This window comes from Lichenostomus cassidix, chromosome 1Aa (genome assembly GCF_008360975.1).
Source record: "Lichenostomus cassidix isolate B80296 chromosome 1Aa, HeHo_3.0, whole genome shotgun sequence".
NCBI lineage: Eukaryota > Metazoa > Chordata > Aves > Passeriformes > Meliphagidae > Lichenostomus > Lichenostomus cassidix.
In genome coordinates, this window is record NC_139480.1 from 49,624,357 (window position 1) to 49,652,084 (window position 27,728).

At 41.1% G+C, this 27,728-nt stretch overlaps 2 protein-coding genes across 7 annotated transcripts in view; both read right to left on the reverse strand.

The window, feature by feature from the left end:
- Positions 1-11,514: 11,514 nt before the first annotated feature.
- On the reverse strand, positions 11,515-22,952 carry CSF2RB (colony stimulating factor 2 receptor subunit beta). Its single transcript, XM_085048872.1, has 13 exons — positions 22,694-22,952; positions 21,750-21,879; positions 19,614-19,798; positions 19,139-19,287; positions 18,238-18,409; positions 18,015-18,147; positions 17,755-17,915; positions 16,727-16,872; positions 16,452-16,626; positions 15,391-15,481; positions 15,059-15,128; positions 14,176-14,279; positions 11,515-13,896 (listed from the first exon to the last, which is right to left on the reverse strand). The coding sequence occupies exons 1-13, from the start codon at positions 22,761-22,763 to the stop codon at positions 12,693-12,695; spliced, it is 2,790 nt and encodes a 929-aa protein (XP_084904998.1). The 5' UTR covers positions 22,764-22,952; the 3' UTR covers positions 11,515-12,692.
- Positions 22,953-25,348: 2,396 nt separating this feature from the next.
- The window catches only part of NCF4 (neutrophil cytosolic factor 4), a 53,403-nt gene continuing 51,023 nt past the window's right edge, over positions 25,349-27,728 (reverse strand). For 4 of the 6 annotated variants that reach the window (XM_085048860.1, XM_085048859.1, XM_085048857.1 and 1 more), the window contains 4 exons: positions 27,263-27,393; positions 27,104-27,169; positions 26,116-26,340; positions 25,349-25,766 (listed from right to left, as the gene is read on the reverse strand). In XM_085048860.1, the coding sequence (XP_084904986.1) occupies positions 25,757-25,766; positions 26,116-26,340; positions 27,104-27,169; positions 27,263-27,393 (432 nt within the window). In that variant the 3' untranslated portion in view covers positions 25,349-25,756. Of the gene's footprint in view, positions 25,767-26,111; positions 26,341-27,103; positions 27,170-27,262; positions 27,394-27,728 lie in introns of those variants that run through there. The other 2 variants (XM_085048858.1, XM_085048861.1) reach the window with 2 other exon arrangements.

A 27,728-nucleotide genomic window follows, 5' to 3' on the forward strand; every position in this document is an offset into this window, starting at 1 on the left:
GAGCCTAACCTGGTACAATTATGTCCATGTTGCTCAGTGGGAATGGTTGCTACCCTGTGCTATTTCTCAAACGGTGCCAGGTTGTTATCTTGGAGAGCACTGCTTGGCACAGGCAAAACCATGGCAGGGGGAGTGCTGACAACAAAGAAGTGCAAGCAGTTGCAAGGCAGTGTGTGATACTACATCTTGGCCCTGATTCATTTAGCACTAATAACTCAGGCAATGTGACTGCTAGCATCAGCATTTATGGAGCTCACGAGCTTTCAGGGATTTTTTGCAGTTAGTTTTTCAAAATAAAGGGCCCTTGTCTCTTACAAATACTGAGTGGGAAACTAGACAAAGGGAGAAAACAAAAATTTCCCAAGAAGCTGCAAACAAACCCATCTTTCCTTCACACGACTTACAAAAGTACATATTAAAAAGAGCTGACCCTTGCTCCTAAGAACCAGATAATTATCAGGAGACCCAAGAGTCAATTTAATTTGTGTCAGCTTCCCTGACTGCTCTGCAACCTAGGATATTTTCCCAAAGAGAGTGTTCTGATCACCTTCCCACTCTGTCTTTGAAGACATGACATAAATTTGAGGCATTATGGACAATTTGAAGCTATTTCTGATCACCTCTGTCATTTCACACACTGGTTAGGACCAGTGCAGCTCTTCTTTGTTTACATTCCACTTTCAAAGTCAGACTTTGCTTCAAGGAGCAGAAAGTATGTCATTTCTGAAGGATGAGGAGGTAAGGGAATAGGTGTGTTTTCATGAGAGAGAAGTTGTGTTCAGGTAAGCTGGGAGGAATTCAGCCAACAAGGTTTCCGCTGCCTTTTATTGAAACCTATTTCCAAAGGAAATGCAGAGGAAGAAAGGAAGCAGTTTTCTATCCTCAGATTTCCATCCAGGGAGATCAAGGTCTGCAGCTGCAGTAATTCCTTACTATTTCCATAGATGTTTGGAAGGTTTGCACAGACTTAGGAGATAAATAGGTGAAAATGCTTTGTGCTTTCCCCCCAGTTGCCATGGAGGATACCCATGTGCAGCCTGCTCTTACCCAATGGTTAGTAAGGAATATTAGGAGTAGATATTCAATATTGTAATCTGAGAATGTTTTAAATACTCAAAACTAGAGACAGGACTTAATATTTTACCTTTATCATTCTGAAACAAGTAGATATTTATCTCTGCCTGCAGTGTCAGGTGAAATTTGAAGTTGCAGTTTACCTGATCATGTCCATGGATGTGACAATTTGTCTGTTATGTTGTGCTTACACTAGAGAATTCAAAGAAGGGACACCAAAGAAATGCAGCCAGCAGTTGGGACAGAGGTTTTGTGAGGACTGTGGCACAGCAGAGCTCCTACAAACAGAAGATTATTTCCATGCAGACTGTGAAGTCCTTTATGCCACAGAACACTTCTGTGGTTTGAGACTTCAACCCACAGCAAATTGCTAACATTTAGAATGTGATTCAATACTCTAGGGATTGTAAGAGACACTTTCTCCATTGGCTTCACAGCTGTCAGGTCAATTCATGAATGAATCCTACAGCTCTTTCTCAAAAATAAAACCAAGGTAATTTCTTCTTACTCTTATGTAATGTGTTTTCTTCCCTCTTTCCAATCTCTCAGCTGTTTATCCCTCCATCTCCAGCACCTACTATTATACTTTTTCTCTTTCCCCAATCTCTTTCTTATTCTCCATTCCTTCCTCTCTCTCATACTTTCCAGTTTGACTGTTCTGTTTTCTTCTTGAAAGGAAGCAGAAGTAACAACAAGATAGTGTAAGACATATCTAGGATGTCTGAGAGGAAACCCAATGAGTCCAACAAACACATACAACTTCTGTTTTTCTCACAGTTTTTGTTTTGCACAAATGATTTCCACATAGCTATGCTCTTGCTGGCATAAGGAAGAAGCAGCCTTCTTTGCCAATCTGATTAGTTATTATCACCACTGCCTCTAGTGTAACACATTATTCTCCACTCACATGCAATATTAGCATGTCCTGCTGTATTGTGTGTGCACTCTCACAGCAAAAGCAGGGGAGAGTGATTGAAAAGCTAATGAAACCAGCTGGATTAGCATGCTCTGCTTCCTGTTCTTCCTCATCCTGTACAGAACCACCTTTCTCCCTAGTCTGGACATAACATTGGTATTTGCAAGCTGGATACTATGCTGGCTGCAAGACCAGTCCACTGTCCTTTTGCCCAACTCCATCTCTTAGGCTCATCAACCAAGACTCTTCAGGCCCTTCACTGGACATCAGCCAGGAACTTTGTTTTCACAGCAGTTGTTGTTCAAGAAATGGTCAATAAATGGTCAAGAAACGGTCAAGAAATGTAAGATTCTAGTCTACAACCTGTGCAGAAAAGTTGGAATGGTTTTCTAAGAGGTAAAATTAATTTTCAATAAATATTCTAATTCAAAAGATGGGTCTAAAGGGTTAAGCTTGATGTTTTTAAGCCTCATTAGGCTTCATGCCATTGAATCAAAAGGGCCTCATAACACTGGCTAAAACCACAAACACATCTTTCCCTTTCCCTTCCTCACCCCCCAAAAGGAATCACAGCCATTCTGACACAGTGAATTATCATCTAAGACTTCTGATTGTCCCTGTGTTTCTCTTCCTGAACTGCAGAGGCCTTATGCTCTATGAAACTCCAACACAGCTGGAAGGCTGGTCAAGCAAGTGTGAGCGTAACATAGCCTAAAAGATGATTACAGATTTTTTTAAAGCCAAATAAATGCTCTCACCAATCCACTGCTCTTGTAGCAGTCAAGAGAGATCTCAGTAAAAAGTCAGTAAGGGCAAGATACGAGTGAGGGATTTATTGGTTAAGGCAAAAAACCCAGATCCCTCATTAAGCACGACCTTCAGCTTTGCCTCTGTGGGTTGTTTTCATTTGGTGAATACATTGCCATGCCCACCAAATAAGCCCACTTGCCTTAGCAAGAGTTCTGCTTCTAGGAAGTCATATGCAAAAGTGAGAGACACCCACTCTGTTTAGCTACAAAGTCACAAGAAGGAGAAAGCTTCCTCGCAAGGAAAACGTATTTCAGAAACCTAGCAGCTGAAAAACTCGTGTCCCTCTATCAGTAAACAAACATACCTAATTTGCAGAGAACTTGCTTTTCCTTGTTCTTTTGTGAAAAAGATCTATGCAAGAAGGAGCTGTGTCTGTGCTGAGGAAAGGTCACTGTTAACCAGGGGAAATTAATGTGTCCTTCCCTGAGAATTCAAACTCCAAAAACAGGAGCTGAAGTTGTCTCTGCTGTCATGAGAACTACTGGCCCAGGATCAGCTTGGTTGAGAGCTCTGTTTTTCAGAAACAGCAGCCAAAAGATGGCAAGGAATGATTCTGCCTTTCCTAGCAGCCCAAGGGCAGCCTAATCTTGCAAGAAACACCTGTGCCTGAGCCAAGCCACTTTTAGGTCCAAAAAGTGAAACATGCTGCCAAGACAAGGTTATTTCAGCCTTCACAGAGTTACTGCTTGAGAGACCACAGAGTCCATGGCATTCAGTACTGTGAATCACATGTTAGGCAAGGGATTATAATCTTCCCAATATGTGTTTATTTCTGGAAAGATCGGTGTAGTGTAATCAGTAATGGTGTACTGGTTTTGGCCTGGATAGAGTTAATTTTTCTCACAGTAGCTGTTATGTGGCTGTGGTTTGGATTTGTGCTGGAAAGAGTTGATAATTCAGGGATGTTTTAGTTAGAGCTGAGCCGTGCTTACAGAGAGTCAAGGCTTTTCCTGCTTCACCCCACCAGTGAGGAGGATGGGGGTGCACAAGAAGCTGGGAGAGGATACAGCCAGGACAGCTGACCCCAACTGACCCAAGGGATATTTCATACCACATGGCATCATGGTCAGCATATACAGCTGAGGGAAGAAGAGGAAAGGGTAACATTTGGAGTCATGACATTTGTCTTCCCAAGTCACCATAACATGCAATGGATGGAGCCCTGCTTTCCTGGGGATGGCTGAACACTTGCCCTAAATAAATAAATAAATAAATAAATAAATAAATAAAATCCCTATTTTGTTTTGCTTCTATGAGCAGGTTTTGCTTTGCTTGTTTAACTGTCTTAACCCCCAAGCTTTCTGGCTTTTACCCTTGCCTTTCCCAGTCTCTTTCCCATCCCACCATGGGGGGAATGGTAGTTGCCAGCTGGAATGAAACCCCAAACATTTTCAATACCTTTTGTTTCAATACCTATTACTGAGCACCCCAGAGGCTCCAACACTTCTGAGTAATGGCTGAGTTCCTCACTCACACAGGTGCTGTGCCTCTGCTCTGCCAGCAGTGTCACTAAATCTTGACTTTAGCATAGGTCCAGCGACTAGGTTCCTGATCAGACGTCATGAAGTTAAGAAGAACAGGGAAGTAAGTATTTTCACTGTTACATTTTGCTTAACCAGTTTCCCAGAACTGTGACATTTTTCTGCAAGTGAGATGTAATGATCTCTTAACAGGGGCTGAATGTTGCTGCCTGTTCCCTTTTCTGTTGATCTGCACTCAGAACGAGTATTTTAAATCACCATTGTCTTGGTATGCAATGCTTCCTGAAAGGAAAATTCATTTCCATAAATTTAAACAGTTATTAAACAAAATATTGGTTTACATAGTGAATGTTGTCTTAAAAGCACATTGTTGTTGCTCAGCCTGACGTGTATAAAACTGTCTCCACTCAAATAGTAGCACTATTGAGTATGTAGTGGCACTATTGAGTACTTAATAGTAGCACTGTTAAATACAGATTCTGCTAAAATCAAACCCACACAGCTGAGGGATTAAAATTCAAGCCACACTCTGATTACATATTTTAATTTAAGTGATAATATCACTCTGCATCAGTAGCAGTGAGGCAAATACACTCAAATGGAGACAGTGTAATTTAACATAAATTTATCTTTTCAATCTTTGGGAAGAAAAGGGAGGGGCTGGTGGCATCTAAAGAAGTGAGGGGTGGTGAAGTCTCTTAATATTTTCTCTAACCTGGACTGCAGCCTCTGGGAAGTGAGTACTGCAGGTTTGGGCAGTACCTTCAGCAATTGAAAGTACCAGAGCTCAGACAGCTTTGGATTACATCTGCCACAGCACACACAGTTTCTTAGGAATCAGTGGCAGCTGGAAGTGCATCAGAAATAAAAAATTTAAAAAGCTGAAAGAAAAACAGAGTAAGCCAAGGAGTGGAAAAAGAAGGGAAAGCTACTTGACAATAATTTTAAGGTTATACTGTAAAAATGAATGTTGTACACAGTATGGACATGAGCTTGAGAATAGAGACTTTTCATCTTCATATTTCCCAAAGGGCGTGCATGCACTGTCCTCTCATCATGCTTCTTTCCCAGATTAAAAAAAGAAAAAGAGAGAGTGAGAGAGAGAGAGATATGTGTAATCTTACCCTTTCAGTTTCTTCTTAACAGGCAGAAGAATTATCCCACTTAGATGGAGAGACCTCAGTGGGGAAAGACAAGGACTGGTAGTGAATACTCATGCTCTATGTCTCTCAAAACTTCATTCATTCATAAATAATTGCTTTTTCTTTTTTTCATGCTTGTTAAACACAAGTCACACTCTGTGTGATTCCAAGCAATACTTTGTTACTCCTCTCACTTAATTTACTCCAATTAGTTTCTGGCATCCCTAGACACAAAGGATCTACCTATCAGATGGAGTGCTTCTGCAACAGAGCAATGCTTGGTGAACATGAGATTTAAGTTTCCTAGGGTGAAACTGAAGCATCTCTGCTCAGCCAGGCTGCTGAGCAAACTTGTGCTTGCGGGAATGTGAGGTGATCAGTGAGAGCAAATTCTTATGGCAGAGTCTGGCAGCACCAGTTACCTGTCAGTTTGCACTGAAATGACTGTGCCAGGACATACCTGTGCTTAAAAAGCCTGAAGAGCTTTGTCTTGGGAAGGTTGAAAGACAACTTCCTCTGCAGTCAGACTGTGAAGTGGTGCCTCTCTTTTTAAAGGTCACACAAAGGGAGTTAACTGCTGTGTTAATTCCCTTTCTAAAGTGAAATCCAGTTAGAACCTTTAGCAGCAACTTAGGGTAGGGGCTTGAGAAAACTCTTCTGATACAAAGAGCAAGTAGGAGAGATCAGTCTGTATCCCTGGGTTTCTCCTGCTCAATTTGCTGAGCCATAGTGAAAACAACTTTCATGGGTATGTATAAAAAGCAGTGGGCAGATTGCCATAAATTCAGTGGTAATATTTTCAGCACTACTGGGATGGGCTTTTTGATCACCAATACTTACATTAATCCTTTCAGGAAACACAGAATCTTGAACTGACAATACACCAGAAGTCCATCTGTAAATCATCTAAAAACTTCAATCCCCAAGTGAGACCAGTCAAGCCTTTCAACTCCAAGACAGGCCATGAGGATGAAGCCAAACCATTCTTCAGACACTGTGTGGGTATTGCCATATCTGCATAGGCCATCCACAGCCTCTCTTGGACCCAGTGGAAGTTTTGTCAGGCATGTGATGTCACAGATTGGGATCACAGCAGCACCTGCTGGAGCTGGTGTCCAACCCCAGGATCTGGTCTCTCACCTCCCAAAAGGAGATCCAAAGTTAGGTGAACACCACCAACACTGCCTCATGAGTTGCTCCATTACTACCATGTGCAGCAAAGGCTGAAAGGTGTCTGAAGTAGGATGGGCCCCCTTCAGGAGCAGAAAAAAGTAAAACATCTCCTTCATTTCTCATGACCAAGTAAATACAAAAATAGGCAAACGTTTTACGAGAAAAGACATGTGCAGCTGAAAAGATGACAGAGCACAAGGTATCTAGACATTCTCTCAGTACATGCCAAGAAAAACTCAATGGGTGTGGCCCAACAACAAAGAAACAGCAGGTGAGAGGTTCTGAAAGCAAAGTTTAAAGCAGGAGGCTGGAAAAAAGCCGTCCTACATAGTAGCATTCTTCAATGGTCCTGCTTTTATACCCTCTGTCAGATAACAGAGTCTTGCTGCATGATTGATTAAACTGTGTGGAGGAAAAGGGATTATATTTATTAGTATCTGGTAACATTTTGAAGCAGATTAAGTTTATATAAGATGGATTCCACCTAATCAAAACAGAATCAGTGCTGCTGACATTTAAGATTAAAGACACTAGGAGGCAATTTTAAAATGAAAACCGAGGAAATGATGCCAGATGTGGAAAATAAATTGTTCAGATTGATCCATTTGTGTGGTCTGAAATCACAGAGAGCTTATGACTTAGAAAAAGGGATAGAATAGAAGGTAAGAAAAACACAAAGAAAAACAGTAACTGGGGTAAGCAGATCATATAGAACTATGCAACCAAATCAAGACAAATGCTGCATTTTATTTTATATTATTTGCTCGTATGGATCTAGCCAGAGTCTACTTTTTTAGCCACTATAAATGATTGCTCCTTGGAGTTATTTGTTAAAGCACTCACAAGAAAACAAACAGATTTAGTCCTGAATAATACACAAGATCTGGTACAAGTTGAAACAATGAAAGGCACAAGTTTACTACAATAATGTTTGAAGGAAAAACTGGCAAAAAAAAGCCCAAGAAGCTGTTAAAGGATCAAATGTTTTCCGTAGACAAAGGAGCAGTTTAAAGAGTCATATACAAATTTAAGAAGTGAATTTAGACTTTTTGTAAGACTACCCATGCTATAAAGGTAGAGTTATTGTAGCCTTAATGTTCTGAAAAAGTAAATGAAGCAAGGCATGCAGGGAAAAATGATAAGTCATAATGACCTTTTCCAACTAAATTTTGCTGTTTAGTAAAATTTTCTTTTTTTTAAAATTTATTTTCTTTAAGCCTTGCATAACCTATATGATTACTCAGTTGCTTTCTTATCAAATAAATCTATAAAGGAACTTAAATATTCAATTCTTGCACAAGTAATTGAGGTAAATAATCAAAGGCTTTAGCAGGCCTCAGCATCAGAGAAAAAGAAATACCAAAGAAAAGCTTTTGAGGAGTACACAGAGGACAATCCAAGGACTAATCAGGATGCTTTTTGTACAGGATAGGCAATACAAACTATAATGAAAAATACAAAGAGTTGAGAAAAATGTTCTGGAGAAGTGTTAACATCTCTCTATAAAAGAGAGTTGTTAGTGCCTCATAAAACTGGTGGAGTTCTTGGAAGAAATCCAGAAGCAAACAGGTACAGAGTCATCCAATTAATGCCTCATACCTAGATGTCTAAAGGGCTTGAAGTCCTCAAAAATGCATTTCCAAGAAACTAAGAGATAAAAGGAGAGTTGTTGTGTAGATCAAAATTAAAGACAGAAAACAAATGAGAAAAACTAATGGTTAGTTTTCATATTGGGGGAAGGATTTAAGTGATTTTTTCCCAGGAAAATTATACTCTTCAGCATAATCATAAATTATCTGGCAGACTGAGTGGTGAGAGATCTCTCACCTGAGAGAGCTGAGTGACAGAAAGGCTTGGAAAAAGAGACAATTGAGGAATCATTTGGCAGAAGTTTGTAGCATCTCAAATAAGGGGTGGTGAATAAGGAATGATGGTTTATCAGTTCTCCTAGAACAAAAACTAAGGAGCAACTTACCAAGAAATTGGCACAAAATTAGTTAAGGAAAATGTGGGCATTGTTTTTTTGTTTGTATGATTTTATTTATAAAAAATTTATGAATGTTTTACTATCAGACATTAAGAAGCTAAAAATTTAGCGGTTTTAGAAAGGGATTTGTTGAATCACTAAAGGCCAGAGACATTAAGTACCTATTTCTAAACAGCTTAGATATAACCTCCAACTCAGGAAAGCTCAGGGCCAGGATTTACCTATTTACTGGATATTGTTCCATGTTTACCACACCTGAGCTTTAAGCATCCACTGCAAATATTGGCTGAGACAGAATCCTGGGCTAGATGGAATGATTGTTTAGATCATTGTCTAGCCCATCATTGTTTAGATTGTTTAGAATCCTGGGCTAGATGGAATGATTGTGATCCTAAACTACAGTCTCTTCTCTCCTCAGAAGGGAGGAAAAGGGTGTCTTCAGATGCTGAAACAGCACCATGAATCCATCCTGAATCTGCAGTGAATGAAATAAACACAAAAATGTGTGTCAACATCTTATGTAACTTTGAGTGCCGCAGAAGGACAAACAGCTTAGAAGATTAAAAAGTACTCATCCCAAACCTTTGCAATATAGTGCATACTGAGAGTAAGGAGCTGGAAAATTTTTGAAGAGAGAATAGGAAAAGCTGTCCAGTTGTTTCAGATAGCTTTACAACCATTTTTCTAGTAAACAGGTTATCCCTCAAAAATGAGGGCCAAATGCTTCCCTTCCAACAAGATGGAAAGCACATAACCAACCAACAAAGGCTTGGACCTAAAGCTGGTTTGTGTTGTACGAGTTTGCAGAGGAGTTTGGGTTCACCTACTGAACCTCATGGTGAAACATCCATTGTGCAGTATGAGGAGTTGTTAAGGTCAAGGTTGAAACATATGGAATCCTGGCAGACACTTGGAAGGACTTCTAAAGGGCCAAAAGAGGCATGAAGTCATAGTGCTCCTTACTCCCCAGGTACAGGTGCCATGTGGAGGTTCTTTTCATGGAAATTTTATCATCTCCCTAGTGAGAGCAGAGGGAGCATGTAGGGAGTGAAGAGAAGAGCCAGAGTGGAGTTCTGTGGGAATAAGCTTGTATGTACAATGTGCTTGTGAACAAGAAACTATGCAGGGACTTCAGGATGGGTTGGGTTTTTGTTCCATTACCCAGTAGAGACACAGGATTTTCAGAAATTCTCCACCACCTTGTTCCTTGAGGTCTTGGAGGGCTTTCCACTGCAGGTTTCTTCTTCTAGCAAACCATTCAGCCCCATTTTTCCTTGCTTACATAAGAGACTGCCCTCAAGCCAGCAGAAATACAGCAACAGACCAGTTCAGCATTGACCTTAATTAGAGCTACTGAGGTCGCAATATACTTCCTACCCCAGCCTCATGCAAATTCAGGCAATATGTTTCTGGTTGATGAAGATTATGATAAAGGAATAATAAAGTGATTACTTCAGAGCAAGAAAGAGGAAAATGCCTGCTGTTAAAACACAGGCAGAATCTTTTATGTTTGAGTATGCAGTAAGGAAAGGGTTGCAATCATCTCATAACTCGCTTTTTGACTATATAGGAAACATTGGTGACTCATCATGCAGATATACAGGCTGAGGGGCTGGAACTACTTAGTGAGAAGCCCTACAGGGAGGAGCATGTCATAATTGGCTCCTGAATCATCAGAATGATGATTTCTCTCCTGCATATCAGCACCTAGCACTGGGGAAGAGAGCAGCAACTTGTCTTTGCACAGTAAATTTGTGGATCAAGCTAATGATCAGGAAGCTGAAGACCTGGGACTCATGATTACTTCTAAATCTTGAATCACCAGGCTACAGGATTATAAAATCCTTTTAACCACCCATACTGCATCTGGACCTCATGCAAAAGGGGATGAAAGATTCATAGGATCAGCAACAGATGAACTTTATGGAAGTTTTGATCCTGCAACCCAGTATGAAGTGGATTTCTCTGGCAGAGCAGAGCTGTAGATTATGAACTCCGCTTCTAATGTTCATTATATATATTATTTAATGATGCTTAGGTGGATATTGAAGAAAGAGTCCCTAGAGCAGAAACTCATTCTGCCCAAAATGAATTGTTATAGCTGGAAAGCAAACCACTGCTCAGCTTCCCTGTCCTGGCATGTTACTCTGCAAATCCCAGGCTCCTGAAGTGATCTTCAGATGATAATATCACCTCTGTGGGATCATAACAAATGTGCTTTATCTGTAAATCCTGTCTCCAAAATCAGTCTCTGCAAATGCCCAGTGAAGTGCAGCAGAACAGAAGGAACAGAGAGCTCTTATAGTACCGATCACATATTAGAGTGCTGATCACAATGCAAATGGGCTTCATCCAAAAGCCACTGAGTTGAATAAAATTTCTCCCACTCATTATTCTTCTGGATTATTAAACTCCGGCAATTCAAGGCCCAGCAAAGTGATGCATATCTAAGACAGGAACTCAGATACAACATTTGCATATGAATTTGAACATCTCCTTTTAGGACATGCTTCGATAGAGCACAATTATATAGCCTCAAAGAAATTATTTGTGCCACTCATAAAAGGCTAAAGAAGAGACTAAAAAAAAAATCCATTGATTACAAAAGGTAAAAATTGAAAAAAAAAGTGTTCATCAATATTCTCTATCAGAGGATGTAACTGCCTGCCTTCTGCTGTCAAGAGCACCAAACTCAATTTGCACACCTTTCAGATTTAAACTGGTATTTACAAGGATTAAATTCTCGAAAACCCAAATAATTTCACTGTAATTTCTGAATCAGCACAGTCCCATTAACCCAGCAGGAGGAATCAGGTGGCACAAACACAGAACTCATTTTCTCTGTCAAATAATACAGCAAAATCAGGAGGAAATGTCCTACCTCACATGTGGCGTAGCTGAAACTACAGAATTTTTTGAGACCTGAGCAAATGAGCTAATAGAAATTTTATTGCAACCACAATATTTTAACATATGAAAGGAAATATTTATAGGAAGAAATAATGTTTTAACAAGTACAGATTTTTTATTTGAAAAAGATATATGTGTTTTTGGAAGTCAAGTCCACCTTCAGGTCTGAAACCAAAGCCTTTGCACTGATCAGAGCAGCAGTTATGAACAAATGTTCTTACCTTGCACTATTTTCTGTAATAAAATCTGGGAAAAAATATCTTCTCTTTCTCAATACTAATTATTTAGCAAAAAAAAAAAAACCAAACTAAGAATCAATTACATATTAAGATTACGTATATAATGCATAAATAGTAAATGAACTTAAAAGAAAATCAAATAGTACTTTAACATTTATAAATAGAAAAACCCAAGGCTTGTGCACCTTCCCAGCAACTCTTACCTGCCATTTTCTGTTATCTGCCCCCTCCCTCTCACTGAACCTTTGGAGCTCTTGGGATTTTTTTCAGTAATGTTTCTTCTTCCAAATAGTTCTCTACAACTCACTTTATGTGTCCCAGTAATGTTTCCTTCTTATCCTTGGAATCCACTGTGATAGGCTGCACATTAACATTAGGAAAGTATTCCTGGATTTCAACAATTTTTTTCTCATTTTTTATTTTTGCTTCCATAACTCTTTGGGTTTTTTTCACCTTAGACAATACCTATCTCATGCCATTGGGGAAAGGCAGAGATATGAAAGTTCCTTGGTGACTTTTAGAGCTATTTTACAAGTACAAAAAAGTTCAACAAAATTGCCTTTAAGAATATAACTTCTTGCCAAGGTCTCCAAGCTTGTCTTCTTCTGATAGCCTTTCAAAATGTTAAGTCTGCATTTCCTGCCACCAGTTTTGCCAGCAATCTGATATAATTGCAAGATGATTGTGATGGGTCACAGGATCATGAGGAGGATAAACTGTTCATCACGGATAAGTCAAAAAGTTTGAAAACCACTAAAGAGCTATATTTGTGTTGTCTTTCATGACAAATCTGTGAAGACCAACAAGAAAGACATTGAGCTTCTTCAAGTTTTTCAACACTTTGGACTGGAAGCTTGAAAATTGAACTGGTATTCATTTGTTCCTAGGTTTGAGGGTTCCTTTTCATCAGACAGTTGCAACCTCTTTCAGTCTCTTTGGTAGTCATTAATATTTACCCATTTAACAAATTTCTTTGATTCTCAAAGGTTGCTGCCAGGAAAAGTAATCATCTGCTTTCAGGTGTTTGAAAACCTGAATGGCCTGTATTTTTTTTCTTTTCCATACATCCTTTTCATTGCCAGTGATTGATTCATCATCACATACAGGCTTTCCAAGTGTTGTCTCACCTTCAGAAAGTTTCTTGACTTGGTGGTCGTCCTGACTATTATCCATCTTCACATTGGATTTTAGGCTGTGGAAGCAATAATCACCAATCTGGCAAAGGAAAACTGGCTCTGTGCTGTCAGGGTTTAACACCACCAAGTCACCCTCTGACAAAGACTGCTTTCTAGGACTACCATTTGCCTTCTGGAAGACAGGCAAAGAAATCTTTGTGGGTTCTGAACATTCATGGAGACCTTCAGGCACAGTAAGATAGTCTCCGAATGTATCCAGGTGCAATTCAGGAGATGAGGTTGGTGCTTGGCCTGAAACTGAGATGGTGACACCAATTTTCCCAGGAGAAAACTCATGGCCAGAGTGGTCACTGGGAGGCTGAGGCTCCTGTGGGGAGCAAGGTGACTCCCCAGCTGTGACAAGGGGAGGATGGCTGGAGGTGCTGGCTGATGGCAGCAATGGGCTGTCCGTGCTGATGTACTCCAAGGGACACTGTTGAGGAGATGTGGTAGAGCTGAGAGCCTTTGGAGAGTTCTGCTCTTCTGTCCCCTTGTTGGTGCCTTCCCCACAGGCTGGCGAGGCCTGCGAGTCTTCTTCCTTATCATCAAGGTGCTGCATCATTTCCTTCTGATCTGGGAGAAAGTCCTTTGGAGGAGCTGCTCCTGGCTGTTCTTGCCTCTGTGTTGCCTGGGCAGAGTCTTCCCTTGGGAGCATCACATACTGAAGGGAAACTGATTTCTTACTGAGCCCCATGGGGTCCCTTTCCAGGCTCTGATAGATATCAGGTTGAGAGGACACCACTGGGCTGTACAAGTAGGGACCATTGAAAGCAAAGCAAGGGATTGCTCTGTGGGAAGCAATATTTGCATCAGCACTGTTTCTCCTTGGAATGGGAAAGGAATGACCAGCACTCTGGCTTGAGCAGACAACTGGGGCATGCTCTGACTCATTTAAAGCATGGTATGAGTTCTGTAGGTCCAGTGTAACAGGGGTATCATCTGCCTTTTTAGTCTGTCCTTCAAGGCACTCTTCCAAGCCCTTCACCTGCCTGAATGTGGGAAAGTCAAAAGTTGCTTGTGAGAGAGATTATTGTGGTAACCACGAAATATAAACCAATGTTATCTGAAAACTAAAATACATAGCTACACACAGGCTTAGAAAAAATTTCTTGTAGATGCAGTTAGCTGTGTAGTAAAAAATTCAATCTCCTCCTCAAAAGCAACTTGTCTAGCTTTTTTTGTGACAGAACATTTGATTATATCCTGTCATGACACAGTGAGTTCTTAGAGACCATCCATGGTGTCACTACTATGTGCTGTTCACTCACCTGTCCACAACTTGAAGGAAGCTAGCCTGCTCCATCTTCTCTGAAAGGTTGTATTTGTTGAAGTCCAGCTGGCTGCTTGTTGACGAACTTCCCAAGTGTCCTTTCTGAAAACAAAAAGCAGATATGACCAAAGAGCAGTTTCTCACTGGCAGTAGAATCAGGAACCGCACATTCCTTGTGGACAAAGAAAAAAAATAGGAGAGCCTATAGCACCTGGCAAGAGGAATACAACTTCACTAATACGACTCAAAGGTGTGTTCTGCTCTCCAGAAGATGGTGTCTCCAAACCCACATTGCCTTACCACTGATCTAACTACAAGTGCTCAGTGAGACAACTAGGAAAGATACCTTCCTACACTTGTTATTTGTGAATGGAGGACTTGAGGGACTTGATAGTAGGTGGTTGTCTTGGCCACAGTGATCATTAAATTGTTGAGTTTTAAATTTTCAGAGTAATGGGAAAAAAGAAAACAATAGTGCTGCTACTCTGGATTTCAAGAGAGCAAACTTCAACCTGCTCAGGGAGCTACTTGGCAGTGTCCCCTAGGAAACTGCTTTTGAGAGTTTGTGAGTCCATAAGTACTGGGCAGGTTTTAAGTGCCACCTCTTAAAAGCTCAAGAGCAGGAAATTTTAAAGTACTGAAAAATTTTCTACATTGATTTTATATCACAATTGTGCTAGGAAGCACAGCACAAAGAGGTCTACTAAATATAAGAACACTGTTATGTTGAGTAGGACCAGAACTTCTCCTAAAATAAGGAATAGGTAAATGAAGATGTCTGTTCATTGCGGACTAGGAAACAAGAAGAGCTCTTAAGATTATTGGAAGTCCTGAAAAAGAGAGAGACATAACAAACCCTTCAAAGTACAGTTCCCTCTTACCCCCAGGTAGCTCTGGATCAGGAGACTCTTGCTGGGGTTTGGAATCTTTTCCTCCCACATTTTCTTCTTTCTGCAGCAAGAACACAGTTTTCAAGATTTGCTTCTCAATGTGGCTGCTACCAGAAAAGGCTGCACCCCACACACCATGCTGCTCAGCACTTTGAGGCACAAACCAGGCACTGGCACAGCACCACCCAACTCTCTCCCTTGCACAGACATGCACAAGGCTGCCCACCAAGGCCCATCTTCTCTCTCCTGGGGGACAAGAAATGCCTCAGACTTCATGCCACCCACATGGGCTGCTAAATCTCCTTGTTGCAATGCAAGCCTACCTGAGGAAATACCTGTAGCTGCAAAAGGCAGCTATTAGCAAAGGGATGATGAGAGCTGGGAGCATCACTGGGAGAACCACAGGTGCCAGAACTGAAACAGAGAGAAGAGAAAAAGGTATCCACCTGTAGAGTGGCTGTTTCCTGCAACATGTTTTTCACTCTGGTCACTATTCATCAGAAGAGATCAGGGAATGTGATATGTGGAGGGACAGGATCATAAGGCTTTCTAACTGTTTGGATAACCTCCTGAGTGGGACAGGCCAAATGTGGCCTGAACAACATAACTGAACAAAGGAGTTCATTGTTTCCTTTACTGTTTCACTTCTTAGCTTTTTCTGACATCAGAATGAAGCATTTGAGCTAATAAAAAGATGATTATGAGCCTTACTCCACCATGAACAATGGGCATGCCTTCAGACATCTCAGGTCTGCTTGACTCTATACAGTTCTGAGAAAATGGGATCTCACAGATTTTCTAAGAGCTTTCCCTGCTAACAGCTGCAACAGTACACCAATTTCTTCCTGAATACATGCATCAAAATTTGCCCACACTATTACCACTACAACCTTCCTCAGGATAAATCATGTAAGATCATATTACTTTGGGTAAAAAGATTGCATGATGGCAGACATCCTGCCTCTAAGTCCAGAAACAGCAAAAACATGTAAAGATTTTATCTCCAGCAGGCTCCACTGTGTGTTTTACACAACCTAATAGTCACTCTGCAAGTATAAAAAACTGATGCCTCATGTTCTATCTTCTTTAAGTATCAGGCTCTTTAGTCACTGACAGGAGACTGGACTACTGGAATCAGGAAACAATGATAATCTTTTTGGCTGGATGTCTTTGCTTCATTCTCCATGTGGAAAACTTAATGGTTAGCTGTACTCACCATAGGAAGGCAAGTAGGAAAGGAGCTTAGAAGGTCATTCACCTCCTTCCCTAGCACTGGCTATGGCCATGGCTGCACCTCACTCCAACTCCAGCTGTGTTACACTAAAGAGGCATTCCAGCCATTAACATCCACCAAAACCTGACAGAAGTAGCTCATGAAAAGTACCATTCTCAGTCTTCCAGGTGAACTCCTCACTCCATTCACTCCAAGGTCCTTCATATTCTGGAGGCATATTCACCCTTGCACGCATTTTCCCCCTATATTCTGTAGATGCTGCCAGCATCTGCAGGGTGAAGATGAAGGGAGGTTCATCATTGCTGATATTTAACTCCTGGAGAGTCTGGGAAGAGGACAGGAGCACAAAGGACAGAGGTGAGAAGAACTGTCTTTCCATTTGGCCAGTAAAAAAATATCCATGACTCTTGCACTTTGTAAGTTACCTTTTCATATCGGTCGTTTTCCCAGTACTTGACTTGGTATCTCTGTGTTATGAAGTCGTAATGGAATTTGTGTTTTATCCACTTTAGTTCATACTCTTGGTTCTCTGTTGCTGTCACTGACACATTTGCAGGCGGCAGCACCCGAACTGTAACACACTGAATGTCTCAGAGCACTTACCAACCAACCTACTGGTCCTACTGGTGCTCTCTTTCCCCACTGTGAATCATTTCCAGGGACTGAAAACTAGGTTGTTTTGTGCAATGTAAAATGGCTCAGCTTTTTAACACTTCTTAACTCTCTGCATCTTCATTTTCTAGTCAAATACAATAAACCAGTAGACCACTAACTAACAAAAAATCCATACCCATGAATATTGACAGCACTCCCTGTGTACAGAAAAGCAGCAAAGCAATAGTTGAAACATCTGTACAGGTCCACCACGTTTCCAGAGATTTTCAGCTCTCTTGGAGCTTCCTCCTGATATTTTCACCCACTGCAGGAGCTGTTCTAGTTTTAAAGTTTGAACAGTTACCTAAATACCTTCAGATACATACAGGCAGAGATGACCTATCTGGTGCATCTCACTGGGCAAAGGATTCCTACCTCATCCAGTGTTCCAGGGGCCATTGCACAAACCCACAAGAACTCACTGGCTTCTAGAAAAATCACAGTGACTCACTCCCACTCCCCATAAACACCTCTCACCACAGTCACCTGTCACCTCATGAATGTCAATCAGAGAAGTCAGCAGAGTGGCAATTGCTCACTGAGAAGCTCTGGGTCACAATCTGAATTTCTGCCCAAGTTTCCATCATTGTCACCTTCCTCAGAGTAACAAGTGCCACTGAGGAACTCCACACCTACATCCCAGACCTCTGACCTGATTCAGCTCCTTTCTTCATCAGTGATTGCTTCTCCCATTTCCCACTCACTTTTCCTCATCACCACTGTGCTCAGCCCCACTTGCTCAGACAGGCATCTCTCCAAGAAACAAGAAGGAGAAGTAAGAAACAATGCAGGAACTCACTGTTCTTGTGGTCTTTAATCAGCTTCTCCTCTGTCTTGGGCCGGACAGACACATGGTACTGACTCTGGCTGCTGGAATTGTTAACAGGGATCTCACAGCTCTGGACCATATATGGGCTGTGGGGCAAACTCTTTTCATGCACAGGTGAGCACTCCTCTTCTCTGAAGGGAAAAATGAGGTTGAGCTGAGATCAGGGGAATGGGACAGGCAGAAGCCCCATGGGAGAGGCACAGAAATGCTGCCCCGGACACAGAACATACTCTGATGTTGGAGTGGCCCTGAAGAACAAGCCAAAGAGGACAGAGGTGGTGATCACTTTCTTCACTTCCCAGCTGCATGTCAGATGATCTCTACCATTGAAGAGGCAGCGAAGGTTCCTGGGCTGAAGGCCACCTTCAGAGAGCACAAGTGCAAGCTAAGTGACAACAAAGTTCTGGCTTCTCAGCTGCCAACCCTGCACAGCCCCACTCCATCCCGTGCTACCTTCAGGGGTCTTCCATGCCACCTCCGTGCTCCACTGGCTGTACTGCCCAGAGAAGCCACTGGCCTGCCCAGGTCTGGCTCGCACACGGGCAATGTAGCTGCTCCCTGGGATGAGGTCCTCACTGCTGAGACTGCAATGTGTGGTGTTGGAGAGCAAGAGCGAGGCAGCTTCCTGTTGTGGGGGGAGAGGAGTGAGAGGAAGGGAGGGAGGAAATTGGGGAGTTGGGGAACAGAGAGGTGGAGAGAAGACAGAGAAAGAGTGAGAGGAGTTGACTGCCGGGCTGTATCTCCAACAGTGTCATGCATGTGATGGTGCATGCATGTCCTGCCATGTGGTGCTTCCATGCTCCCACATGAGAGGGGCTCCAGTGCATACTTCCCTTAAAATCTAAAGATCAGGATGGCAGGTACAGAACAGAAACATATGCAGATCCAGGGGAGCAATAGGGCAAAGGATATGGACTCCTAAAAGCTTTTTAAAAAGCAACAAAAAAAAAAGAAAAGCCCAAAACATATCTGTCTCAAAAGGGGAGCAACATCAAATATATTTTGCTATTTTCCCCACATGAACCCACAGCCTTCTGTTGGAATGTGACTTAATTCAGTTTAGGAGGGATTCAGGGCAAAAACAATTCTAACTCAAACCCAAGAACAATGGTTGTGGGGTTTTTTGAGTGGAGAAGAGACCTTTGCATTCAGCTCAGGACAAACGGTATTTCACTGGGCAAACCACTTGCAAACAGAAAGAGATCCCCTTCCACCTGACCCAAAACAACACTTGTATCTCTTCACAGTCCCTGAGAATGGAAAGACCATTTATTCACAAAACTTTTACGATCGACTTTCAACCACCCAAAATGGTGCAGCTCAAACCAGGACAGCTCAGCTCATCCACTCTTACCTCCCAGGACTCCCATGCCCGCTTGTAAGTGACTTCAAACTCCAGTGCATGTCCCAGCCCTTGGCTTCCATCAGATGTTTTCCAGGTCAGCAAGAAGTCTCCTGATGTCATTGAGCTGACTGAGAGGTTTTGAGGTGGGAGGGGCTGAACTGGAAGGTGAAGGTACAATTCATGAGAGAAGAGTAAGGAAAAGACATGAAGAGGGGAAGAAAACATCTTGGTAACCTTCCCCATTTTCAGAGTGTCTTATCCCTAACACACCAGGCACCTCCTGCTTGACTAGCTCCAGAGATGATACCAGGTCCAGGTGCTCCCAGAAATTTGCCTTCTCCTCTTCCCACCCAACCCTCTCAAAGCAGAACTCTTTGGCAGTTCTTACAGTGGAAGTGTAATTCCCTTCCAGATGAACAGCAAATACATTCTCCAAAATCCTTAAAATTCACTGGAAAATGAGAATTTGGTATTTAAGCCTTACCATTTTGGAAAAGATCAACATCCAGTTCTGCTTGAAGCACTTTGTTAGGTTTGAAGCCGTAAAAAGAATTTACCCCTATGCCAAAAAATTCTGTAGTGTTGAGGCAGACCCAGTGCACATACATGTCTGGAGCTTCATGCAAGCCATTTTCTGTCTGGCGTTTGCAGAACATCTCCTTGTTCTCCCTGTGTACAAAGTGATCCATAAAGATCTGATTTTGAGACCTGTAGTTAGAGGAAAATTAAACACCTGAAACCAATTTCACCCCCTCCTGTTGTTGTAATTCACAAAGGCACTTATATCCTTTTCTCACTGTACTTATTAGTCCTGGTTTGCATCAGTTAACACAAGAAACATTTTTAGCACCAGAATTTTGCCTCCCCATTTCAAAGTTGTGCATAGAATGGTATGGTACCTGTTCATTTTTGTTACTTTTTAGCCTAGCTCTATGTAATCTCCTATTTTTAGGTGAGAAATAGTATGATGAAAATTAATATCATGTAAATACACCTTTTACTCAGAGTGAAAGGCAGTAAAGTTTCTGATGATCCTAAGCTTCTTGAAGACTTTCATTTTGCAGTAACAGAAAGACCCTTAGAAAAAGATTCACCAACCAAATGTACTTCTGTATTCTTAGTAGTTCTGTTCCACCAAGGGACCTTAAGTATTCATTAAAGATTTTTCAGATAGCCTTTCTCCAGGCCAAGGAGCATTATGAAAATTAGAAACAATTTTTTAAACCGGGCAGGAGAGGATAATCTTTGTGTGGTGGCAGTAGCCTTAGCTGCTGGAGAGATGCACTGCTTCTTTATGTACCCTCTGGAATTTTGTTTGTGCTTATGGCTTCATGCCCAGTATATTATCTTGTTCCAGCTCAGATGAGAAATATTAAGTTGTGAATATTTAAGGCCAAATACTCTCTTCCAGGATAGGATGGAGTCTTCTAGCCAACTATATGTCAGCAAGCATTATTCAGCACTATTTCTATTTTTATAAGTTGGGTATTAGCAAGGAAAGCAGGGATATTGCTGAAGTATGGATTGGATGCTGCAGGATGTGTGTACCCTTCAGCAAAAGAGTCAGCCCAAGGGCTGTGAAGCCCTGAAGATATTTCTGTCTACTCACCAGCACTACTTTACCCCAGTATGGGGTTTAGTCAAGTATTCTTCATCTATGAGCTGACCTTGATTAATTCTTGGCCATTTTGATTTCAGCTGTGTGACTGTCCATGTTTAATACCTACTTGCCTGATTAGTTCACCTCACTAATGTTTCATGATCCACACACTTCATCGTGTAACAATGTTCCAGAGAATCCTCCAAAGGTCCAAGTAACTTTATATCATCCTTTCCCAGAAGTATTTAACTTCAAGGTCCTGCTCCAAAGTTCTTCCCCTGTTTTCATCTGCTTTTAGGTCTATTAATCCCTCTTGTTTGCAATAAAATCAAGAGTTTGTCCTCTTTTCTTTTCTGTATCCCCAGACTCTAAATCGTTTTCTTCTCAACTATCCATCTTTGCCTTCCTCTCACCCTTTACTATTCCTTCATTTCTGTTCTTTCTTATCCTTACCATTGATCCAGTCTGGTGATTCGGTTCCTTTTTCAAAAGGAAACAGATGTAACAGAGAGATTCTGTCATAAACACATCAGCATCTCTGGGAGGAAAACTGATAGCACAGATAGAGAACTTACCAGTCCTCTCTATCTCATAAACACACAGTCTATACATATTTCTCACATGTTATCAAAGCCACACTCTCAGTGATGCTCCTAAATGGGCAAAATGACAGGAGGAATGTCTCCTCCCTTTAGGGTTTACAATCAATACTCACACTTTTTCTGACACCATCTTCTCCCCTCCATTATTAGCATGCTGTATTTCCCCATCTTATTTCATAGCTGTGATCCCACAAAATTATGGAAAAAATTGTAAAGGTGATTTTAAAAACTCCACTAGCATAGCCTATTCATTCTTCCCTTCCTAGATAAGGCCTGAGAAGCAGGCACAACTTTTGCTTTAATCAAAAAGAGAGAGGGATGTGCTTTCTGAAAACCTGACTGCTAGTCCCCAGGATTCCAAGTTATGGCGAGTTTCTCTTTGAACATTTATCTAGCTCAGCACATTTCAGGTACTTACATTATAATATCATTCCTTTGGTAAAGAATCATACCAACAAGGTCATGAGCCTCTGAATGCTCCATCCATGTGCAGGTCACCTGTGACTTGTAGTCATTGTAGCAGTTCAAGCTTTTCATTGGGATACTCTCTGGGAAAGGAATTCATGCAAAAAAAGAAGATGCAGTGATTACAAATATAAATAGAGATAGCATGAGGTACAGAATGGGTAAGGCACTGATAACAGTACTTTCCTCTAGACACCAGAAAAATCATAGAATAATTTGGGTTGGAAGGGGCCCAAAAGATCATCCAGTTCCAACCCCCCTGCCATGGGTCAGGACACCTTCCACTGCACCAGTTTGCTCAGAACCTGGCCCAATCCAGCCCTTAGCACCTCCAGGGATGGGGCACAAAAATCTGTGCAGAGTTGTGACCATTCTGAAAGCAAGAAAGAATGAAAAAGAAAGTAGCTCTCCTTGCATAAAAAAGGAAACACAAGCAATGGATATGGCAGATGGTCTCTTTATCTGTCAGCTATTCCACATGAAGAAAATCAGGTCATCTGGATTTTGCTCTTGGTAGCCCCCACCACACTGTTTTGTGTCTGGCCACATGCCTCCTGTGCACTACCACCTGAACTGTGCAGCCCTTCATTTTCCTATGTTTTCACTAACTACCAGGGTCTACTCCCCCTTCCCATTCACTCATTATCCAATCAGCTTGTTCATCTCATCCATTTATCCAGTATTTCACCTGTCCATACCACCAATTGTCTGCACATGCACCTGCAACACACTGGTTTCGATCAAGATGTCTGTTCTCTTGCAGTTTAGAAAACAGGGGAAGAAGGAAGCAGAAAAGCAAGCAGAAAAGGAGGAAGAGCATTAGCTGAAAGAAGGAGACAGATACGAAAAGAAAGGCAATTATGGAAGGATAAAGTAGAATATGAATTTGAATCTCACCTCGAGTGGCTTGAACATGGAAGACAAAATACAGATTCAGCAGCAGGATGAAAATCTCTTTCATCTTCATACTGTCCTTTGCACACAGGCTTGATTGTAATTCAGAATTTCAGAGTTTTCATTGCCCACTGGCTTCAGAGTTTCTTGCCCTGCTTACTGTGGGACTCTGTTTTCGTTTCACAGAAAGGGAAGTAAAACTGAATAAGGGAACTTCTTTAAGATTACGCTGAAGTGACATTCAGAAAGAACTTCTACCAAGCATTTATTGTAGGACAAAATCCATGTCTTCTTGCTGTGTGTCGTTAAAAAACAAGCAAAGAATGAAGTAAATGTACATTTCCAAGGAAGTGGAGGGATTCAGTCAGCTGAGTGGCAGCAAGAAACAATCCTAATCTGTGAAGAGAACTCATCCTTAAAATCTATTCATCTTTCTGCACCACAACAGTGTTATGGTTTTCACCTTTCCTTAAAATTATTATCTCAATCACACAGTTCCTGGGACCTATACTGGTTGAATTTCCACATTCATTCATTTTGAGAGTTTCCTTCAAGATGCTACTTTTCTAGGTGCCCCCAAACAAGTTGCAAAATACAGACATAATACCAAACAAATTAATTTTTTTTTTTTCTGGTAATTGTAGAGAGTGACAGTACATTGAACAGTTCCAGGACCCCAGACCACACTGTTCAATACCAGAATTTAAGTCCTTTTGACTATCTCTCATTGGTCTCTCAAAATCACAATACACTCACCGGCTTAAGTACATTACAGATCTGAGACTTTTTCTTCTTTAACAGAGCAGGGAAAAATTCCTTTTAAATTCCTATTGACTTTTAGATTCCCAAATGCCACTTGCTTGCACCAGACACAGCTGGCTGAATACTTGAATAATCATTACAGCTAAGGAATCCCTCAGTAACTCACAAGTCCTATGAGAGCAGACTCTGCCATTGTGCTTCCCCCAGGAAGGAAGCCATTCCCTTACCTGGATCCAGGGATGTCTGTGAGGCAGATGATTCAACATGAAGGGTGACTCTCCCTGTCCAGCCTCCCCCCCACAGCACCAGAATCCTCTGATGCAGAAACCAGCAAACCCACACTTGCCTAGAGCTGGAGACAGAAGTATGAACCAACCACAGGATTTTCTTGGCAAGTAAGTCTTCAAAATAACTGCTGCATCTTTTGTGAACGTCAAATGCCACTTTCAGAGAAGCAGACACCCCCTTTCAAGGAAAGTCTGTCCAATTGCACAAAATAGGAAGTCTATACTTCCTATTTTAGCCCCCAAAGCATGCACTTAGATGGGATTGTTAGGTTAACTGGGAAAGGAGGGAAAGGAAATTTGTCATTGCCAGTCTATGTGTTGGCAATTACCAGATCATGGGACTAATGTATTTTAAGAATTCTCTTAAGAAAGAAAAAGGACTGACTGCAGCAGAAGTAAGAAAGATGAAAAAATAATTTTCTGTTTTTCATTCCAGTGCTGTTTCTTGCATTATTCCAGACTAGAAAATCTGCATGGCAGGAATCACTCTGGACTTTCATTTGTACATCTATATTGGTGGAGAGTGAACTACCTTTATCTCTGTAACCCTTTAATTTGAGTAATACTTCCTAGTTTTACCTATTTCAACAACAATAAATAATAAATTATAAATACTATAGTACCAAGAGGAAACAAAAGAAAACTGGTGAGAATAGTTGATCTGAAGTTATGCTACCCCCAGGACAGCCTGGTCTCTTAATCCAACCATAAAACTTAGCCCAGTAGCCTTCAAAAATAAACCTTATGAAAGTTAGGTAGTTATAAGGGAAAGACAATGCTCAGGTTTGCATTCTCAGGGATAAACTATGGGGGACTAAAATGAGTCCCCAGATAGAGAATATAGCTGCCAGAGTCTGTCTATCCTGCACTGCTACTCCTCCTCTAAATCCCTATGGTACTGACCAAAACCACAGTCAGCACAGTTATTCTCTCACCAGAACTGCATCAATAAACATGCAAAAAAAAATCTATAATGTCAATAAGGGAAACACGCAGAGCAAGGCAAAGAATAAGAAGAGTATCTGAGGAAGCTGTGTGTCAGAAGGTGTCCATATAAAACCTGCAGACCATTACAGGAATATGTGACTTGGCTGGATGGGAAGAATTTATTTTTCATTGCAGTTTAAAGGCAGAAGGGGATCATCCTGCTCTGATTTTCAAAGGCTGGTGTGTTTATGTTCTTCCCCCACCCTTATAAAAGAGGACAGTTGTTTCCCAGCAGACATTTTGCCTCCCTTTCCTTCCTCATTGAAAATGTTCCTCCATTTTCAGAGAGACGTGCTGAGTTGCTGGTTACATCACAGGACTAACTGTCAGTGAAAACCTTCAGGTGCTGCTTGCTCTGTTGAATTCCAGGAGCAAGTAACAAGGAATCCTTCACACCAGAAGCTTTTGCAGGCCACACACACCATTAGGTTTCAAACTTAAAAAGCATTTTCTTATGCATCACAACTTGTAATATCACTGACACAGTCATTGCATATTGCTTCATCTCCTTTATAAACTGCATTGCTACATGCCTTCAAAGCAGGAAGCTACATTTTGTAACATTTTAGTAAAATAATGTCAACTAAGTCTCCCCTCCCAAAAAATCACTTTTAAATAAAAATTGATGAACTAATATTTAACTTTATTTGTTGAAGAATCTGATACAGTAATTTTTTGTTAGTTCTACTTTGAAATGCAGTGTCAGAAAGCAGATGATAGAGAAGAAATTGCTGTTTGAATAGGTATCATATGCATTTTCCCAGAACATGGAAGCAAGTAGTTTGTACAATTACATAAAGGTCTATAAGGAACACCACAGGTGTACTAGCTTTGATTCACAGAATTCAATATATCAGTCAATATATCAGAAAAGAAGAAAGCTAAAGTGGGCTGCAATTTCTTCACTAAAATCCAAAGAAGTTTTCTTGATGCTCCTAGGACAAACTCTGAATGCCCCGTCAGACTCCAACGTGAGAGAAATAATTACATACTGGCACACAAACCTTCAGATCAGCAAATGAAGAGAAAATTATGGGAGCCTAGGAAAAAAAAATAAAAGCTTATGAAGACATTCTGGACAAATAATTAGCCCCAGGAGTAAGAATGGAGATTAGAGCAGGTCTTAGGGCTCAGGACACCTCTACTGCATCCTAACACTGACTTGCTTTGTGATTATGGCCCATGATTTTATTTCTCTATTCCTCACCTTCTCCAGTGTCTCTGCAGATACCTCTATGGCAGAGGAGTGCTAAACAGCTGAAGCAGTTAACTAACTATGGATTTTACACTGAAAGGTAATATATTACTACAAATTACTCATTTCAAGGTCACTTCAAAGGCATGTTGAAGGAAACTGCCTGCAGAGAGGAAAATCTATATAGCACTTACATTGCTCCTACTGTTTGAGTAGCACCTATGCCTGGACTAGTGTTGTAGACATCCAAATCATCTTTGTGAGTGATGTGCAACTTCCAAGGGAAAAAGTGCTTCTCAGAGGGCCTTCTTCTGCTCTGAGCCACCATGAGTTCAACATCCTCATCAGAGAGCAACCGGATCAGATCACCATCAAGGTCCCGGTAGTTCAAAACAATGTCATCTTGGTTAAATTCCTGCCTGGTAGAAAAGAAATGGATTGATCCTCAGAAATCAAGGAATGCCTGGGAGGTGCTACATGGTTAACAATATCCTGACAATCTAATTAATTCTGAAAAAAGCTACACAAAGCCTTGGATGTCTTGGCATTCTTGATACAGCTAGTACTAGAAATCATACAGCCACATTCATGCTGTGCTGTGTTTAAGCTAAGACACTTATCAGAACCAAGAACCATTTCCAGTAACACCACATAAATGGCACAATTAATCCATGTGTTTGATGGAATTCCCCTACAAAAAAGCTGACTTGTTCCTACCCACTTTTGCCTACTTATTGTTGCTCTTTCTGAGGAGTGTAAGAATATTAGCACAGGTGTTCTATTAGTAATATTTAATGTTCCAAAGTGTTGATGTTCAACACTAGATTAATCTCGTTTAACAGGTGTTAGAAGGCCATGTCCTGCATCCTGAAGAAGAGCACCTGGCAATAGATATTTTCATGGGCATGTGACTGGGATTTTAGAACAAGAAATGGAAATTTTTACCCATCATAATTGAGTCAGAAGGGTGTGTCATTCCTTACTCATTGACAACCCCAAGGAGGACTAGTGTCTGCACAGATGGCCCTGGACCAAGTCAAAGTGCAACTTCCTCAAGACATTTGAAAAGTATTTCACACACAAAACATGGTGATGACCAAGCAGAATGTGGAAAATCTCAGACCCAAATGAACATGACAAATGTTTAAGTATCAAATATACAACTAACTGCTTGCATTGTACCTTATCAATTCCATTAGATCTTTGAATTTTGGAATGCTGCTCAGATCCTCTTCCACTGAGATATCCCTGTATTTAGAACACATCCAATCATTACATGTCACGACAAAAGAATCACTGATGTTTCTTCAGCAGCAAACCAGGAGACTATTTTCTTATTACCTGATAGTGCTCATGGTCTCATCATAGTAATAACAGCGGACTTTATTAACTGTGTCTTCCTGCTGTGGTAAATCTTTTATGATCTTCACAAAAGCACTTGGGAAAATCCCAGTGGCACCACCAGCAGCTCCCTGGAATGAGAGGACATGTCAAAATCAAGAAAACCATGCTGTTTTGGCCACATGCAACAGGTTCTGGAATTCAGTGAATTTACATAGAAGCAACAGTGAGAATTTTTCCACTATAACCACGAAAAGAAAGTCTATGGAAGTGACCTGATGGCATCCCTACAAAAAGATTATACAATTACATAGTCAAATACCAGGCAGGGGAATGAAACAGTGTGTAAGAAATGAAAGTCAGATGGTTAGCAAGGAAGGCTGTGGTGTTTGAGCAAGCAGAGATATCATATCAGCAAACACACAGTATGTTCTCCTCATCCTTTTTTTCAGAACACTGCTGCATT